This window comes from Oryx dammah, unplaced genomic scaffold, assembly GCF_014754425.2.
Source record: "Oryx dammah isolate SB20612 unplaced genomic scaffold, SCBI_Odam_1.1 HiC_scaffold_4, whole genome shotgun sequence".
Lineage (NCBI taxonomy): Eukaryota > Metazoa > Chordata > Mammalia > Artiodactyla > Bovidae > Oryx > Oryx dammah.
The window spans coordinates 7,260,858-7,279,562 of NW_024070188.1; the positions used below are offsets into that span (position 1 = coordinate 7,260,858).

The following is an 18,705-nucleotide window of genomic DNA, read 5'->3' on the forward strand; positions in this document are numbered from 1 at the left end:
ACAGTGGCAGGAGTGGGCATCCTTGTCTCGTTCCTGATTTCAGAGGGAAAGCTTTCATCTTTTCACTGTTGAATATGATGTCAGCTGTGTGCTTGTCATATGTGGCTTTGTTATGTTGAGATATGTTTCTTCTGAAAAACAAGTATTTTTCAAAACAAACTAATTACAGTGAGGAGAGTGATATTTGTTTTACAGTCTTTACAGTTTTTTTTAAGGGTTGGCATTATAGGGCTAGATTTCTTGTATCTGCTTTTGCATCCAGTCTGTTTCACTATCACATGCCTTGGAAAAACTTTAGTTTATATTCATGAAAGAATGAAAGTGAAAAGGGCAAATAATGTCTGAGTATGATTATGAAAATAGTTTTAACCTCTCAGACTCCCTGTAAGTATCTTGGGGAAACACCAAACTTTCTGCTATTTCTGGGTCACTCATTGAGAACTGTTTATCTAAGTAATGGGAGTGGATAACAAATGTTAAATGAGAAGAATCCTGACAGGTTGAATTATGGACAATCAGCATCTCCTGTATTTTTCTTTTTAAAAGTTATAAACTAATAGAATGGTGAAAGGACTTAAAACTATTTATTTGTCATTAGGGAGATTCAGACTAAAACCACAATGAGGTGCCATTTCACCCACACCAAGATGTCTGTAATTAAAAAGAGACAATAATAAGTGTTGGTGAAAATGTGGATAAATTGGAACCCTCATACACTGTTACTGAGGAGCTAAACTGATAGAGTCTCTTGAAAACTGGTATGGCAGTTCCTCAGAAGGTGTAGCAAACAGTTACTATATAATTCAACAATTATATTCGTAGGTATATACTCAAGAAAATATATATCTGCAAAAAAGCTTGTATGTGAATGTTCATAGCAGCATTATTCATAATTGTTAACCCAAATAGCCATCAACTGGTGAGTGAGTAAACAAAATGTGGTATTCTGATTTTATTTCATTTTCTTATTCAACAGTAAAAACTAGTGAACTTTGGGAAGGTCATGTAAAAACTGCTCTATGTAAAATGGATAGCCAACAAAGACCTATTGTGTAGCACATAGAAGTCTGTTCAACATTATGTGTCATCCTGGATGGAATGGGGGTTTGGGGGAGAACGGATACATGTGTGTATATGACTGAGTCCCTGAAACTACCACAACACTGCTAATCGGCTATACCCCAGTGCAAGATGTTTTTGGTCTTAAAAGAAAAACATTTTTTAAAAAGTAGTGAAGTGTTGATAAATGCTATGGCATGGTAAGTGATAGAAACCTGTCACAAAAGGCCATATATTTTGTGATCTCTTTTATAAGAAATGCCTGGGATCGGCAAATCCACAGAGACAAAAAGTAGGCAGGTGGTTGCCAGAGTCCAGGAGGAGTAGAGGTTGGGGGTAATGGCTAATCCAGAGTTTCTTCTTAGAATAGTGAAAATGTTCTGTGATTTAAAGCGTGGTGATGATTGCATACTCGTGAATATATTAAAAACCACAGAAGCGTACATTTAGGTGAAAAAGAAAAGACCAGGCAGTTTTTTGTAAAGAATCCACAGGCCGTGCAGGAGACCCCGGTTCAATTCCTGGGTCGGGAAGATCCCTGGAGAAGAGATAGGCTACCCACTCCAGTGTTCTTGGGCTTCCCTGGTGGCTCAGCTGACAAAGCGTCTGCCTGCAATGCGGGAGACTTTGGTTCGATCCCTGGGTTGGGAAGATCTCCTGGAGAAGGAAATGGTTACCCACTCCAGTATTCTGGCCTGGAGAATTCCATGGACTGTATAGTCCATGGGATCCCAGAGCAGGACGCGACTGAGCCAGTTTCACTTTGCGTCACTTACCTTACAGCTATAAGCTCCCCCTAGCTATGTCCAGACCATTTCTTCCCTTGTAAACACCCTGTCCTTTTCTTTTGGTGGTATGTGCTACATCCAAGATTTTAATTCCCTGACCTGGAATCAAGCCTGTGCCCTGTGCAGTGGAAGCGTGGAGTCTTAGCCACTGGGCCACCAGGGAAGTCCTCAAACCCTGCCCTTCTGAGGTGCTTCTTTTGGGATGTGCTCTCCTGCAGTTGCTCATTGCCATCATCTCTGAACATCCTCGTGACTCCCCACCATTCTCTGAAAATATTAGGCTCTGGATCACTTCTTTCAACTTCAGCCCAACAACTGTCATTGTTTTTGTCAGCTTCTGTATTAGTCCTACACCAGGCCTCCAAATTCATTTCTTCTTCCTCTTTCATGCCTACTTTCTTAATTTCACCTTAGCTACCCATTCCTGTGTCCTCAATTCTGATCTCCAAAATCTCAAATGCAAACATCTAAATCTGGTCGTGAGTACAACCCTTCCCCTTTCCTTACTAAATAATCTTGCTACCACAGTTTCTTAATACCATTCTGGCTACTAATCCAAATATGTGTGTGTGTGTATATGTATATACACACATATGCATATATATATATATACACATGTATATGTATATACATATGTGTGTGTGTGTGTGTATATATATATATGAGGAAATCTTAAATGGAAAATTTATCTGGGAAAAGAGGTATAGTGGCCAAAAACACAAAAGACTGAAAAGTAGAAAATAGTTTAGATTTATCTATTGTGGATCTCCAGAGTATAATGTGGACCCAGTGGGTTGAAATTATAGAAGCTGATTTAATCTAGATATCGGTGAATACTTACTAATAACTAAAGCTGTCCCAAAATTAAAGCAGAGGTAGTGGGTGATCAGTTACTAATAGTGTTCAAGCAAAATGTGATTTGCAGGAGTTGGCAAGATTTTCTGTAAAACCTTTGTGAGGCAGATGGTCACTGTTGTAGCTTTTGAACTCTGCCATTAATTGCATGAAAACAACCAGAGACAATATGTAAACAAATGGCTTTTGCTGTGTTCCAATAAAACTTTATTTACAAAAACAAACAACAGACCGAATTCAACCTACAGGTTGTACTTTGCCAGTCTCTGCTGTAGCAGATGTTCATTCATCATTGCTTTGGAATTTGTATGAGATAAATTCTGTAAGCTATATGTCTTTTACAAAGGAGAAGAACACTAGATAGGTGTTTGCCATTTCAAATGTTGCTAAATAATTAGTATTTGATCATTTTCCCTCCAAACATAAAAGTAGGGGATGATTCTATTTGTGAAGACTGGTTTTCTGAAGCACAGAATACTTATTAATATAAGTCTAATGCTAGTGACAGTAGCCCTAAAGAGAAAGGATATTTAGACCCTGTTTTGTTCAACACTGCTGTGTGCCTTCCCTCTAATTACAATCTTTTTGAGGAAAGTGTAACAAGTTTCAAAAGAGCTTTAACTGAAAAGTTACTGAAAACCTATAATACATACATCTACTTATTTTAGCATGTTTTTGTATTTCATATTTAATTTTCTTTTAGAAGTTTAATATTTGTGAAATTGTTGAACAGGTGACTATTTAAAAAACCCGAAATCATGATGTTTTTTATTTTGGTCTAGCAGAAACAAACCACTTTTGAGCAACCTGCCTTTTCCATTTCAAAGCAGTCACCACCAATATCAACACCTAAATGGATTGACCCAAAATCTATTTGTAAGACACCCAGCAACAGTGCCTTGGATGATTACATGAGCTGGTAATTCCTTTTGGTTCTTAGCTTGGTACAACATGTGCTTTGGGGCAAACAGATCTGGAGGTGAATCCTGCTCTGTTACCTGAAAGACTTTCTAAATTCATGTTATTTTTCTCATCATCAGTTTTTTCATCTGTAAAGGAAGGGAAGGTAGCCACAATATATTTTTAAGGATTGTTATGAAAGTCTCTGTCATTGTAATCTGTACCTACTCTATGTATATGCTTTTTATACCTATAGGTCTATAGGCGGTACCTTTAAATACTTTGAGTATGCAAAAATTCTTGTTAATCAAGCACTGCCACTTGTATATCTCTGTAATTGAGAGACTTTAAAGATTACCATTCTTACAGTAGATTAAGGGTGGATGCATATTGTAGCGAAGGAGGTGTTAATTGGAGTGTGAGGGAGGTTGGTAGCATAACTCACATAGTTCTGGGCTTGTTCAAGATCGGAGTGGCTGCTAGTGAGAAATGAGTGAAGAAGCTGATCAGTGCTGATTGACAGAAAACATAAGGGATGTTGAAAAGCAAATCAATGGCATTTCTAAGAAAGAAAGAGGAGACAGGGCATGTGATATCCTTCAACTAGTGGCTATATTTTTAATATAGTTTTAATGTCTTAGAGGATAACTGAAGTTCATATCTTCTGCTTTTCATTTTCACAATGTGATCTTGAATCCTAATTAGAACTGGCCTTGGAGTTTTATAACTGATTCTATTAAATAAGTAAGCTATTTAATACAATTTTGCTATTTATTACCTCATTTTATTATACTTAGAATACTTTAAAGAATGACTGCTAACTAAAATAGGATATCGTTATTTCTTATGAAGTTATTTATTTTCAACAAATATTTGTAGAATTCCTTTGGGCCAAGCACTATTCTTGGTGTTGAAGATACAATAGTGAATAAGAGAAGCAAAGCACAAGTGCGAGCTGAACAGCTTTGTGTTCCAAGGTCAAACTCTCATGTAATTGGCTTTCAGATATTTCTAGTAGGTTGTCATAGAACATTATTATTAAAAAGCACTCAAAATCTATGATAGACTGAGCTTTGTCTTGGCTAAATTTTATAAAATAACTCTTAACTGTATTTTTAAATGACATCATATTTATTTTAATAAGGACTTCTTGTCTGGGAACAAAAATTACCTTCAGAAAGAATTCCCCCAAAGTGAAATTTCTGGTGATGGTGACTCTAAAGTAAATATTTCAGATGTATTAGGAAAACTGTCTTGAGTTCTATTTGATATAACACATTTATATTCACCACACAAAGTCTGAGTCAGAATCTTATTTTTAAAGCTTTAATGTTTTAAATTTAAAAAAATATATCTTTCCCCAGTTTTAGAACTCCAGTGGTAAAGAATGACTTTCCACCTGCTTGTCAGCTGTCAACACCATATAGCCAACTTGCCTATTTTCAGCAGCAACAGCAGCAGATACCTGTTACTCCACTTCAGAATTTACAGGTTTGATAAACTTTATTTATGATGGTACAGTTACTCCATTTCAGAATTTACAGGTTTGATAAGCTTTATTTATGATGGTACATGATATGGTATGATCAAAGATTTTATTTTTGCAGGATTTGTTAAGAACAGTGTTAAAAACTTATTCAATCTTAGTCCCATTAGGCCAAACTGATATTATGATAAGGGTGCCTTGTGACTTTGATAGGTTAGTTACTGAAGAAACTAATGAAGTATTTTTCATTAACTTGCCCAAAGTATCTAGTCTGAATAGCTAGATAAAATTTCTTTTATGATCTAGGTGATTTTTCATTCCACTTAACTATTTAAACCAGTTGTTGTTAGTGGGCATTTCATTAGATGATTAATATACAAGTATATATATTAATATATATACAAGTAATATATAAGTTTTTAAGAATATCAGAATAGCACTATGAGATGCTGCTAGAATTATTATAAAAAAAAAAAACAACCTTTTTTTTGCTGGTGAGGCGATTGTATTGCCATCTGGAAAGATAATTATCTAGATACTCTTGATATCAATACTAAAATTAATTTTTAATAACTATCTGAGAAGCAGCTTAATATTGGTAGAAAGAATAGGCTTTGGTGAGAGTTTGCCTGGCCTTGACTCTTGGCCTCACTATTTACCAACTATGTGACCTTTTGCAAGTTAATTAAATTCTCTGTTTCCTCATCTATAAAATAGGGATAATAAAGCTCTCTGTCTCATAGGATGACTGTGAAGATTAATTTAGTTAATATATATGTAACTCTTACAACAGAAACTAGTGCTTGGTAAAGAATAAAAGTTGGTAGCAATTGTTTAAGAAAAACAGCAAAAAAAAAAAAGTAATGAACTAAGCAAATCAAGAGATTAAAAAATTAGCTGACAGAAAATAAACCAGTGGCAACCAGGGGCTATAGGAAGAGTAATGGAGGGTTATCTCTAAGGGGTGTAGGGTTTCAGTATCAGATGAGAAGGCCTGGAGATGAGTGGTGGTAATGTTGGCACAGTGATGTGACTGTGCTCCATGCCACTGGATAGGACACTTAAAAACAGTTAAGATGGTACGTTTTATGCTATGTAAATTTTACTGTAATTTAAAGCAATGGAACAAGAAGTTTAGCTGACAGTAGATTATGCTAAAAGAGGTAATAGTGTTTTGAGGGTTGATTCAACAGTATAGTAAACTACGAAAAAGAGAAAGAGAAAGATAGCCTGGTTTGCCCATCATGTTAATTCAAAGAAAATTCATTGAGGAATTACTCATGTCAGGCCTTGTTTGAGCTGAACTCTGAAAGGCAAGCCAGAGGATCCTTCTAGAGAAGCCTGGTGTCAGGAGGAAACTGAAAGGCCAGAGTGTGTCTAGAGTTCACCAAGGGGCAGGGTGATCCTCAGGGTTCTGCTGGGCTCTTTAGGCTTTGCTCCGAGGGAATTAGGAAGCTGTGGAACAAGCTGGAGTCAGGGAGTGAAGCAGTCTTACTTGTATTTTGGAGAAATCTACTCTGGTCATGGGTGAACAGGGTGGACTGAGCAGGTTGCGGGATGTCCTGGGTAGGACACTGAACTTCACACTGGTGTTGAATCAGACATAGGTCAGAGTTACTGTATTCTAAAAACAGTCAGCAGCTAGGAGGATAGGATATTGGACCACTTCCTTTGCTCAGAAATTTTCGTAGGAGAGGAAGCTCCAGAAGGAAGAGTAGGGAAGGGCAGTGAAGGGCAACTCAGTGGAAAATAAGGTGTCCATATGTCAAAGCCTAACACTTTTCTTACAGAAAACATACTTCATGGCTCAACAGTGTCTTTTCAACCCTAAAAGTTAAAGAAGTTACAGTCCTCTTTTATATCGGGGCTTCCCTGCTGATGGCTCAGCAGGTAAAGAATCTGCCTGCAATGCAGGAGACACAGGAGACCCGGGTTCAATCCCTGGGTTGGGAAGATCCCCTGGAGGAGGAAATGGCCACCCATTCCAGTATTCTGCCTGAAAAGTCCTATGGCCAGACGATCCTGGTGGGCTATGGTCCAAAGGTTGCAAAGAGTTGGATATGACCGAGCATGAGCACGGTGTACCAGTTACATTATGTAGAAGGAGAGCACCTGAGAAAGATTCTACCGTTTGCAGTCTAAAGCAGGACTTAGTTGAACTGAGGTTCATTTAGACCTTGTTTCAACTTGGTTAGTCAGCTGATTGGGTGGTCTGTGTCCAGTTTCCTGCTCAGCTCAGAGTAAGTCCTCACGCTCTCCATCTATTCAGAGCATTTATAGGTCCACAAAGGGCTCTCACGTCAGGGAAGGGAAAACATGCAAGTTGAATATGGTACATTAGTTGAGAGTTTGCTGAGGAAGATGCTCAAGTTCAAACTAAGCAATTCGTTGAATATTATCCAGCATAAAGGGGACATTGCTGAAATCTGCCTTTGTCTGATTGACTCAGGAACACTTAGCACTTTAGCATGCTGCTTCCTTTATAATGTTAGGTTAAATGAGAAAAAAGAATATGATAAAGTTCTGTGTTTGTTTATGTATATATGTATGTATGTAAGTAAAGAGGTTTGTATAAGAAAGAACAGATGAGAAAGATGAAAAGTGACAGCTTGTGAATTTGTCTGTTGGACATTAAGTAGGGTTTTTTCCCCCTTAAAGTTTCTGTTTATGTATGTAAAGTCGAGATAAGTTAGACGAGGAAACTTTGAATCATTGTCTATATATTAATTTAATAAATTTATTTCTTTGACTGAAGTATGTAAATTGCTTCTGTAAAATATTGAAATGTTGTGACATATCTGATTGCTTAAGATTTCAGATAACTTCAAAATTGGAAATGTTTCACTGTATTAAATGCAAGTTAGTTTCTCAGGCATGTTCTATGAATGTTTGAAGCGTTATCTTATTTTAATTATTTAGATTTCAGCATCCTCTTCAACAAATGAATGCATTTCAGTTAAAGGAAAAATATATTCCATATTGAAACAGATAGGAAGTGGAGGTTCAAGTAAGGTAAGTTTCTTAAATTTTTAAGGAATGAATAAAAACATTTTAAACTTTCCTCTGTTTGTCTGTGTACCTTTGGGGGCCTTTTCTCTTAATTTCTGGGGGCCCATATTTCCCTTGAGCCAAAAAATCCTTATCCCCTTCTCCCATTCCCCCGCCCTCAGCACATGGCATATTTCTTTCAATCTCAATTCCCTGCTCTTCCCCTCCAGTGGCCTATGATTCCGTATTTCTTCTCTAAATAACATTAACATTGACTGGGGGATGGAAAACGACAGCTTTGTGACATTCCCCAAGAATCTTTCTGAAAGTGAGGCCGACGATGATTAAGTAGTTAGTGTGCTGAGTATGATTCAGCAACCTTTCTGATTAATGGGTCTTGTTTTGAGTTTTTCTTTTCAAAAAACAGAGTTTAGCAGCAAATGATTCTCTAGAATTGGACTAGATCATTTCTGAAACTTATCTCAGTTCTAAATCCCTACGGTTCTAGTTCTCTGAATAGAAGGCATCTCAAAAGAGTTTCCAACTTCAGTACTTCTCATTCTGTTCTCTTCAATTCACTTAAAACAGATTTTTATTTTTACCTTCTTTGCTCTTCAAAACAATTGTTATCAAAATCACTAGGACTTTCCTGAGAGTCCAGTGGTTAAGAGTGTATGTTTCGTTTGACAGAAAACAATAAAATTCAGTAAATCCCTCAGTTAAAAAATAAATTTAAAAAAGACAAACAGTGCACGCTTCTACTTTGGGAGGCTTGGTTTTGATCCTTGATTGGGGAACTAAGATCCTGCATGCCACACAGTGTGGCCAGAAAAAAAAAAATCACCAATGACCTCCATATTTTTACCAAAACTAATTCTTGCCTTTGATTCTGGGCTACACTGCAGATGGGACAGTTGATCACTTTGCTCACTGAAGCTCTTTTTCCTTCTTGGCCTCTCAGTGTTTCTCTTCTCCAGTGGCTGTTGTGTTTTCCTCATAGCGCTGACCTCAGTGGAGCAAGGCCCCTGAGCTCAGTTTTGACCTCTTTTCTTCTGTCTCTAAACTCACTCACTCCCTTGGTGCTCTCATCCAGTCTCGTGGTTTTACACACCATGTATATGCTGACAGTTCCCAAATTTGTATTTCCAGCTCAAACTTCTCCCTTGAACTCCAGCCTTGTGTATCCAGTTTGACTACTCAGCATCTCTTCTTGGGTGTCTCTAGATATTTAAAACTTAATATGCCCCAAGTGTAACTCTTGTTTCATAGTCTCTCATTTCAGTAAATGGCAGCTTCTTCCTTCCAATCACCAGGCCAAACACCCTGGGTCATCACTGACTCCTCTTACACTCACACATTCATCCAGCTCATTGGCAGGTTCCACCTCAAAATCCACCCAGAATCTGACTCTTCCTCACCACCTCCGCTATTGTCCCTTTGGCCAAAGTAGCTTCATCTTTTCACCTGAATTCTTAAAATTGCCTCCAAACTTGTCTCACTGACTCTTGCTCTCCTTGTCTACTTTAGCGTAAGGGTTTAGTTTCCTCCAGACACCCTCACATCTTTGCTCAGGTATCTTCTAGATCAGGCCTTCCCTTGACTACATTCTAAAACCATCACTCTTGCCTTCCATTCCCCAGCACACTGTATTCTCTCCTGCTGTATTTTTCTCCTTAGCTTGTCTAATATGTTCTGTAAGTTACTTGGTTTTGTTTTTTGTGTCCCCTTGCACTTGAATGTGAGTTCCATCAACGTAGGGATGTTTGCTCTGTTATCTAGAACGGTGCTTGGAACAGAACAGTGACTGAGGTGTTTGTTAAATGAATAAGCTGACCCTCCTCAGCTGTTTTGCTGCTCTAAGTTGTTATGGATGATATATATGCAATAAACCATATTGGGTTCATTTTAATCTTAACAGTGTTTTAAACATTATTTTCCTTGGAAGATAATGATGATGTAAGCTTGCTTAAGTCAAGGGCCAAACGATAAAGTTATGACCAGCCTGTATTTTCTTCGTGCAGTTAAATTATTTAATTATTATGATGGCCTTGCCAAATTCAGTATGCCTCAGGGAAAAGAGGGTAACATGCTTTATGAACCTAACATTGTTTATGCTCTGTCTGCTAGAGTTTAGACAGTGACCAACTTAGACTGTATTAAGAACATTTTAGAAGATTCATGGGGCTAGTAGAAATGGTCAAGACATTGACCTTTCTATTTCTTTCATACTTTGCATGAAACTGAAAAATTATAACTGACACTATCTCTAACTGGAAGTAAATGCTCCCTAATCTTTTTCATCAGCTATTGCCAGAGCAGGGACATTAGGGGAGGACAAGCACATACAGGGAAAAAACTGATTTAGAAGTTGCACTTCCTCAAAATTTTTGAGATCTTTGTTTTAATATCCTGCAAATTTTTTTTTCTGATATACCTGACGATGGTAGTGTGTTTTGAAATGTCCACTTTATTCTGCCCTAATTGTCTCTAATAATGGCAGCCAGTGGTTGCTACCCACAAACATGTCATCAGCATCCTTCCAGCCCTGTGCAGAAGGTACTCCTAACATTCTAATTGTATTGAAACAGAATAGTAGATACTCTAAATTCTCTGAGAGGTATAAGGCTGTTTGTTGTTGTTTAGTTGCTAAGTTGTGTCTGACTCTTTTGGACTTCATGGACTGTAGCCCCACAGGCTCCTCTATCCACGGAATTTCCAAGGCCAGAATACTGGAGTGGGTTACCATCTCTTTCTTCAGGGGCTCTTCCCAGCGCAGAAATCGAACCTGCGTTTCCTTCATTAGCAGGCAGATACTTTACAACTGAGGCACCAGGGAAGCCTGTAAGGCTGTTTGCTGCTGCTGCTGCTGCTAAGTCACTTCAGTCATGTCCGACTCTGCGTGTTTACCTCATGCCAAATAGCTCTGTGCTGTTTTAAAATTGTTTTTCTTTCCTTCCTTGCTGTTGTCTGCTGCCTCTTGCCCTGTCACTGTTTTGTGTTCCTCCCCGTCTAATTTGCTTTCTGTGCAAGTAAACCAACAATGCTTTGTTAGAGTTTTGTATTTAAAGTACAGGTAATTGGATGTAGCCAACAACCTGATAGACTCTGCTTTCAGTGCAGTTTTAATGCATGAATCTCATTTACTCTTGGGCTCTTTTCTTATTTCTTGCCCCTATTTGCTGGATCAGTTCAGTTCAGTTGCTCAGTGTGTCTGACTCTTTGCAGCCCCATGGACTGCAGCACGCCTGGCCTCCCTGTCCATCACCAATTCCCGGACTTTACTCAAACTCATGTCCATTGAGTCGGTGATGCCATCCAACTATCTCATCCTCTGTCGTCCCCTTCTCCTCCTGCCTTCAATCTTCCCCAGCATCGGGGTCTTTTCCAGTGAGTCAGTTCTTCACATTAGGTGGCCAAAATATTGGAGTTTCAGCTTCGGTGTCAGTCCTTCCAATGAACACCCAGGACTCATCTCCTTTAGGATGGACTGGTTGGATCTCCTTGCTGTCCAAGGGACTCCCAAGAGTCTTCTCCAACACCACAGTTCAAAAGCATCAATTCTTTGGCGCTCAGCTTTCTTTATAGTTCAATTCTCACATCTATACATGACTACTGGAAAAACCATAACTTTGACTAGATGGACCTTTGTTGGCAAAGTAATGTCTCTGCTTTTTAATATGCTGTGTAGGTTGGTCATAACTTTTCTTCCAAGCGTCTTTTAATTTCATGGCTGCAGTCACCATCTGCAGTGATTTTGGAGCCCCCAAAAATAGTCTGTCACTGTTTCCACTGTTTCCCCATCTATTTGCCATGAAGTGATGGGACCAGATACCATGAGCTTGGTTTTCTGAAGGCTGAGTTTTAAGCCAACTTTTCCACTCTCCTCTTTCATTTTCTTCAAGAGGCTCTTAGTTCTTCTTCGCTTTCTGCCATAAGGTGGTGTCACCTGCATATCAGGAGACGGAAATGGCAACCCACCCCAGTATTCTTGCCTAGAGAATCCCGTGGACAGAGGAGCCTGGTGGGCTGCCGTTTATGGGGTCGCACAGAGTCAGACATGACTGAAGCGACTTAGCAGCAGCAGTATCTGCATATCTGAGGTTATTGATATTTCTCCCGGCAATCTTGATTCCAGCTTGTGCTTCATCCAGCCAAGCATTTCTCATGATGTACTCTGCATATAAGTTAAATAAGCAGGGTGACAATATACAGCCTTGATATACTCCTTTCCTGATTTTGGAACCAGTCTTTTGTTCCATGTCCAGTTCTAACTGTTGCAGATAGTCAAGATTACTTGGCTTTTAAATAAATGATGTTTTCTTTAATGTTAAAAGAGGTAAGTTAAAATTTCTTGCTTACACTGGCATTCTGTATCTGAATTTATACATTTTAGAAGCCCCATCCCAGTTGCACATTTGCTGAAAGTTAAACACCTTACCAGTGTTTTTCCAAATGTATTAATATTATCTGCCTTATAAACATTGATTATAAATTGACTGTCATTATAGCTAGAACAGTTGGCCTGGACCTCACCGTGCTTATAGCAACATCTTGTTACTGTCAACTTGATTTTGAAAATTGAAACTCAATCTACTTTTCACAACCAAATACACTGATAGCTTACAATTAGCACTTATTTTTAAATATTGTTTACCACATGGATGAAATTGTCAACTCCAGTCATAGTGGAATCAATACCATCTGTGAAATGAATTACTTTTTATTCCCTTATTCAGCCTTTAGTGTTCCTTGGCATTTTTTAGTGTCTTTTTCTTCAGATTATTTCCCTGGTTATGACATCTAACAGAGTATTATGAATGTATATGAAATTTAAATTACCTTATATGTTGATAGATGTTTTGTTAGATTTATGCATTGGAGTAATTGAATACCCATTGTCATAGGTAGTTGAAAATGTACTGTTATTCTCCTAACATTTTTTTTTTTCTTTCTATACTCAGAATAAGGCCAAACATTTTAAATTATTTACATCAATAATCCTTAAGTGTCTGTCTAATAAATGTAGAAGTATTGTGACAATATATAAATAGTTTTTCCTAAACTTTTTTCTTTGTTTTACTGTATAGGTATTTCAGGTATTGAATGAAAAGAAACAAATACATGCTATAAAGTATGTGAACTTAGAAGAAGCAGATAGCCAAACAGTTGATAGTTACCAGAATGAAATTGCTTATCTGAATAAACTACAACAACATAGCGATAAGATCATCCGACTTTATGATTAGTAAGAATTTTTCAGTTTAAAAGAAAACTTTTTTTTTTTGCTTTAATTCTTATGATAAACACTTAAATCTTGGTAATATAACCTAACCATTTATTGTTTTGTTTTCATTTATTTTTAATGGCAGTGAAATTACAGATCAGTACATCTACATGGTAATGGAATGTGGAAATATTGATCTGAATACTTGGCTTAAAAAGAAAAAATCCATCAGTCCATGGGAACGGAAGAGTTACTGGAAAAATATGTTGGAGGCAGTTTACACAATTCATCAACATGGTATTTTAAAATCTCTTCATATATAATGTTAAAATATTCATTAGTAGTGCCATCTTAGAGAAAGACACTTATAATTTTAAGGTATTGGTTATTGGCAGCTTTAGGCTAAATAAACTAAATATTTGGCAGTTTAATAAAGATGAAAAGACAACACCGTTTCTTTAAAATACTGTTAACAAAAGAATATAGGGCATGAACTCAAATGCCCACATTCATGAAGCATCCATAACACCAAATGTTTCATTATCAGTAATAACATAATCCCTAGTCCTGGGTCTCCAACTATTTGAATCACAGCAGATCTGAGACTAAGGTTCAGGCATCCTAAAAATCTTAAATGTTTATTTTACTCATTCTAGTTATTTTGTATTGTGTACCTTGTGTGAGAGTTTTTTTTTTTTTTTTTTTTTAACTACTAGCTCTACATTCTGGGTTGGCTTTTTACTTGGACTTGGTTCTTTTTTGTTTGTTTGTTTTGCTTTTCTGTTTTATTTAAAACTCTTTAATTCTGTCATGGCCTTATATACTGTACAGAGCAATTGTCTCTTGTTTTTGCATCCCAGCCTCTCCCTGCAACCCCTAATCCATTTCTCTTTCCTCATAGAATCCTGAATTTCCTTCCAACTTTTCAACAGTTCGGACTTGGTTTTTTTAGTGCCTCTTTGCCTTTTCCTTATTTTAAATAACTGATAATATAGGTAATTGTAAATTATCTCCTTATGTCTCTTTTCCTATAAGTTAGAAGATAATTCACCAATGATCAAGATCAGGCTTAGGGGTGGGTACGTGAGGGGCATTAGAGTCCTACCATATGGCAGCGTAATTTACAGTACTGTCTTGTGGTCAGAGAACCACAGTGGTTGTTAAAGCATAAACTCTGAAGTCAGACTGCCTGGTTCAACTCATGACCCTGTTCCTTAGGCTGTGTAGCCTTGAACAGATTGCTTAAACTCTGCCTTAGCTTCTGCAACTAAAAATTGGGATAATAATAGTACTTGCCTCAGCACTGGTATGAAGGTTGAATGGTTCAATACAAGCTGCAAACTTAAAATAGTGCCTAGCGTGTAGCAATTTGCTGTATGTTCACAGAGTATATTAAAAATGAATATTTAATTTGACTAAAGGAACCAACTCATGAGTAGACTGTGCAATATCTTTGTACTTAGAATGTTTGACATTGTTTGATATTATACTGGATTTTTATTTTGAAGGTATTGTTCACAGTGATCTGAAACCTGCTAACTTTCTGATAGTTGATGGAATGCTAAAGCTAATTGATTTTGGAATCGCAAACCAAATGCAACCAGATACAACAAGTATTGTTAAAGACTCTCAGGTAATGAATGACTGGTCACAACATAGTAGAGTTCAATTCCTTTTCATCTTTGAAGTATTAGTTTGCTAATGAGGATTTTATTTTTCCCTACTTCATTTTTCAAAGGATTTGAAACCTTTTTAATAAGAATAGATATTATAACCATAAAAAATAAATCAGTCACACAGTTAATACAATTTAGTATAGAAAGTCAAGACCCAGTAGACATATATCCAGCAATTTTGAATGATTTTCATATAGCTGAGGGAGAGAAGCAGTAATACCTGCCTTGAAATCATTTTGGTTTTCTAAAATTCACCTAAAACTTTGTCTCAGTTTCCTGGTAGCAGCCAAAGAGAATTGCGGTTTTATGTTTTTCATTGTCCTTTATGAGGTAAGATTATTTCATTCTTCCAGAGAAGTAAAGCTTTCCCTATCATTTACATTTGAAAAAAATTCTTAAGTGGGCCTTCATATTGGAAACAACATAACAAATATTGTACTCAACCACATTTTTATAATAAGATATGCAACAGCAGTCTTAATAAACTTGTTCCCATAAAAGCATTCTTTGATGACAATCAAAGAATGACTAAAAATAATCCTGCTTAGAGCCAGGACAGTGTGCTCCATGTATGCAGGTCTCTGATGTGGATCTGCCTTAACACTAGGAATAAAACTGGAGTTTTTTTAGGAGTAGCTGGGCAGCATGCCCTTCAAACAGTTCTGTTTGACAGTTACTTCTTTTTATATCAAAAATACAGCTGAACATTTTGTTGTGAATCAGTTTGATGATAACTTCTATGGCAAGACTCTAAAGTATAGGCAATTCTATATTTGAAAGCAGAATCATTTTAGAATAAAACAAATGCAGTGTAAGGTTGGCATAATCCTGCTGCGGAAACTCTTGCATGATGTAGACACCCATCCTCTCTCTATTTGGACATGGGCCCAGGGAATACTTACAGACAAACTAGATTTTTGGTTGATTGGTTGATTTATATTGAAAAATGTTCTGGGTCTATTCCAGCACAGAAATGAGTACCTGATCAATTCCTTCAAAGTTTATGGCCATTAATAAATTTTATCCTGTGAAATGTTATGGTCCCTGCCTACCATAATCATAGAAATAGCTCAGCATTCTGAAAGGAGTCAATTTTTTGATTATGAATCTAATTTATTTTGCTGGAAATGTGAAGAAATTTGTTTTAATATTTTTGTCAGTTATTTGAGTTTCACAAATATATTGCTGAAATCTGTTAATTATTCAAGTTGTCAAGAATTTGGTATTCATGTTTTTAAAAATAGCAGACTGAAGTATTTTCATTGATTTCTGTGTTTTCTGTGATTTGGCAAGTAGGTTGGGACAGTTAATTATATGCCACCAGAAGCAATCAAAGATATGTCTTCTTCAAGAGAAAATGGGAAGTCCAAATCGAAGGTACTTTAAGATTATTTCTATCCCATTTATTTGGCACAAACAGAAAATGGGCTGGTCTCTGACTAAATTAACAGATAACTGAAAATTTATTTCTTTAAGTTCTAAAATTAGGCCATTATAGAGACCTTGCCTTATTAAGCAGACTGTCCTGGGATTCAATTTTACCCTTCTTTATTGATTTGAGATTGCTCTTTTAATATTGTGCTTTTAATGTGGTGATGCCTTACAATGTGCTCCTATAAGAAATGCACATTGGATATGTTTTTGATTTAAAAAATAAGACTAAATTAACTCTGATATGGACATCTTAATTAACACTGAACTGATAACCTTAGAAGTCTTTATTGTTTGTTTCCTCTGACTCTTAACGTTTTATTTCTTACCATTTCTTCATTTGTAAATTTTACATTTCCAAGTACAACTCTAGCAGGTGACTTTTTCTAGGTATTTTTCCACTTCCCTTATTTCGCTCCCACTGTGAGCTCTCATGTTAGTCTCACTGGTGCCCTTTGTTGAGTCAGCTTTGCCTGCCATGGTGCCTCTGGCTCCAGACTCATCCTTCTTCCTCTATAGCAGTGTAGTCTAACGGATACAAGTGTACATCGCTGTGCAGTCCCTGTGTTCAAGTTACAGATCTACCTCATTATCAACTGTCTTTGTGACCTGACTTGCCTGTTTCTTTGTCTATCAGTTAGGCTTCCAAATAGTACCTATTTTAAAAGTAATTGAGGATTAAATGAGAAAGAATATAAAGTGTTTAGTACATTGTCCAGCTGAAAACAGTTGCTTAATAAATATGCTTTCACTTGCTAAATTATATTTTCCTCCCGAGAAAATTGTGGCTTCTAAATACCTTTTCAAATAACTGCCTAACAGTTTCTCTTATAAAAATTCTTCTTAAATCTCTTTAGCTTCTCTTTTTAACGCTTAGATTTGTCTGCTCTTTTTTCTTGATTAGACTTGCCATAGTTTTGTTAATTTTTAAGAGCCAGGTCTTGGGTAGAGGTAGGAGGGAGGCCCTAGAGGGAGAGCATGTATGTATACTTATAGCTGATTCACATTGTTGTACAGCAGAAACTAACACAGCATTGTAAAGTAATTATCTTCCAATTAAAAATAAAAAAATAAAGAACCAGGTCTAGATTTCACTTATTATATTTTCATTTGCTGTCTAATTAATTTCTGCTTTTATCTTTGTCATATAATTGCTATTTTAATTTTAGTAGCCTTCCATATAAAGTTTTACTCAAGTAAAACTTTGAGTTTTACTGTTGCTGCTACTGTTACTATAGTGTTTCTTATTTTCCCTAATTTCCAAAATTCCTGATTTCAGGTTTAAAATTTTCTTTAAAATAAAATTGGGTTTGAGCTGCATGTAATGTTCAGATCTTTTTTTCAGTTGTCAACTCAATATGTTATAATGGGAAATATCAATTCCATTGTATCACCTGCCCTGCAGTGGCCTTAGGGATTCTGAATAGAAGATAAATTTTTATCCCAACATGTAAGCTCATCGTTTCTATAGAAGAGCTCAGGGCCCCTCCCAGTCTAGCTCTGTTCTGAAATTGCTTTCCAGTGAGCAGCTAATGGCCACTTGGGGCTTCTGTTCTGAGGTCTGTCGGGCACATTGATTACTTTTCTCTGAGTCAAATGCCTCTACCATGCAGGACTTGTGGCTGTGGGTGGTTTGTCTCCATTCACATTCTGGTTTTATTGTAAATATTTTCCTTATGTTTATGGTTTTGCTACCAGGCAGCTCTGTCTAACTTATCTGGGGATTTGGAGAGTTTGAAAAACTATGCTGCCATAACACTGCCATTTTCCCAGAATCTGAAATCCTTTTTAGCCTGTGATTTAGGTTTAGAAATGGACTTAAATTTCCAAGTGATTAAATTGGAGGAAAAGGTTATTTATTATTATTATTATTCATCAGTTTTCTTTGTGTGCAGATAACGGGATCTATTTTCTTGCTCATGTTCTGAAGGGCATGTTAAAATTTGCCCCCACTTCAAAGAATTTAATATAGTTGCTTAATATAGGACTTCCCTGGTGGCTTAGATGGTAAAACGTCTGTCTACCATGCGGGAGACCCGGGTTCGATCCCTGGGTCAGAAAGATCCCCTGGAGAAGGAAATGGCAATCCGCTCCAGTACTATTGCCTGGAAAATCCCATGGACAGAGGAGCCTGGTAGGCTACAGTCCATGGGATCGCAAAAGAGTTGCTTAATGAAAAAAATTTATAGTTGCTTAATGTAGTTCAATTAAATGTGGTTTCAGTGCATAAAAATTCATAACATCTCTTAGTTGATTATACCTTTTATCACAGTGAAATGACTGTCTTCTGTTAGGAGC

At 36.9% G+C, this 18,705-nt stretch overlaps 1 protein-coding gene across 4 annotated transcripts in view; it reads left to right on the plus strand.

Moving 5' to 3' along the window:
• Positions 1 to 18,705, plus strand: part of TTK (TTK protein kinase) — a 41,981-nt gene that overhangs the window by 15,876 nt on the left and 7,400 nt on the right. For 2 of the 4 annotated variants that reach the window (XM_040239081.1, XM_040239083.1), the window contains exons 12-18: positions 3,485 to 3,621; positions 4,967 to 5,093; positions 8,008 to 8,100; positions 13,164 to 13,321; positions 13,446 to 13,597; positions 14,809 to 14,933; positions 16,273 to 16,353. In XM_040239081.1, coding sequence (XP_040095015.1) covers positions 3,485 to 3,621; positions 4,967 to 5,093; positions 8,008 to 8,100; positions 13,164 to 13,321; positions 13,446 to 13,597; positions 14,809 to 14,933; positions 16,273 to 16,353 — 873 coding nt within the window. The remainder of the gene's footprint in view (positions 1 to 3,484; positions 3,622 to 4,966; positions 5,094 to 8,007; positions 8,101 to 13,163; positions 13,322 to 13,445; positions 13,598 to 14,808; positions 14,934 to 16,272; positions 16,354 to 18,705) is intronic. The other 2 variants (XM_040239082.1, XM_040239084.1) reach the window with 1 other exon arrangement.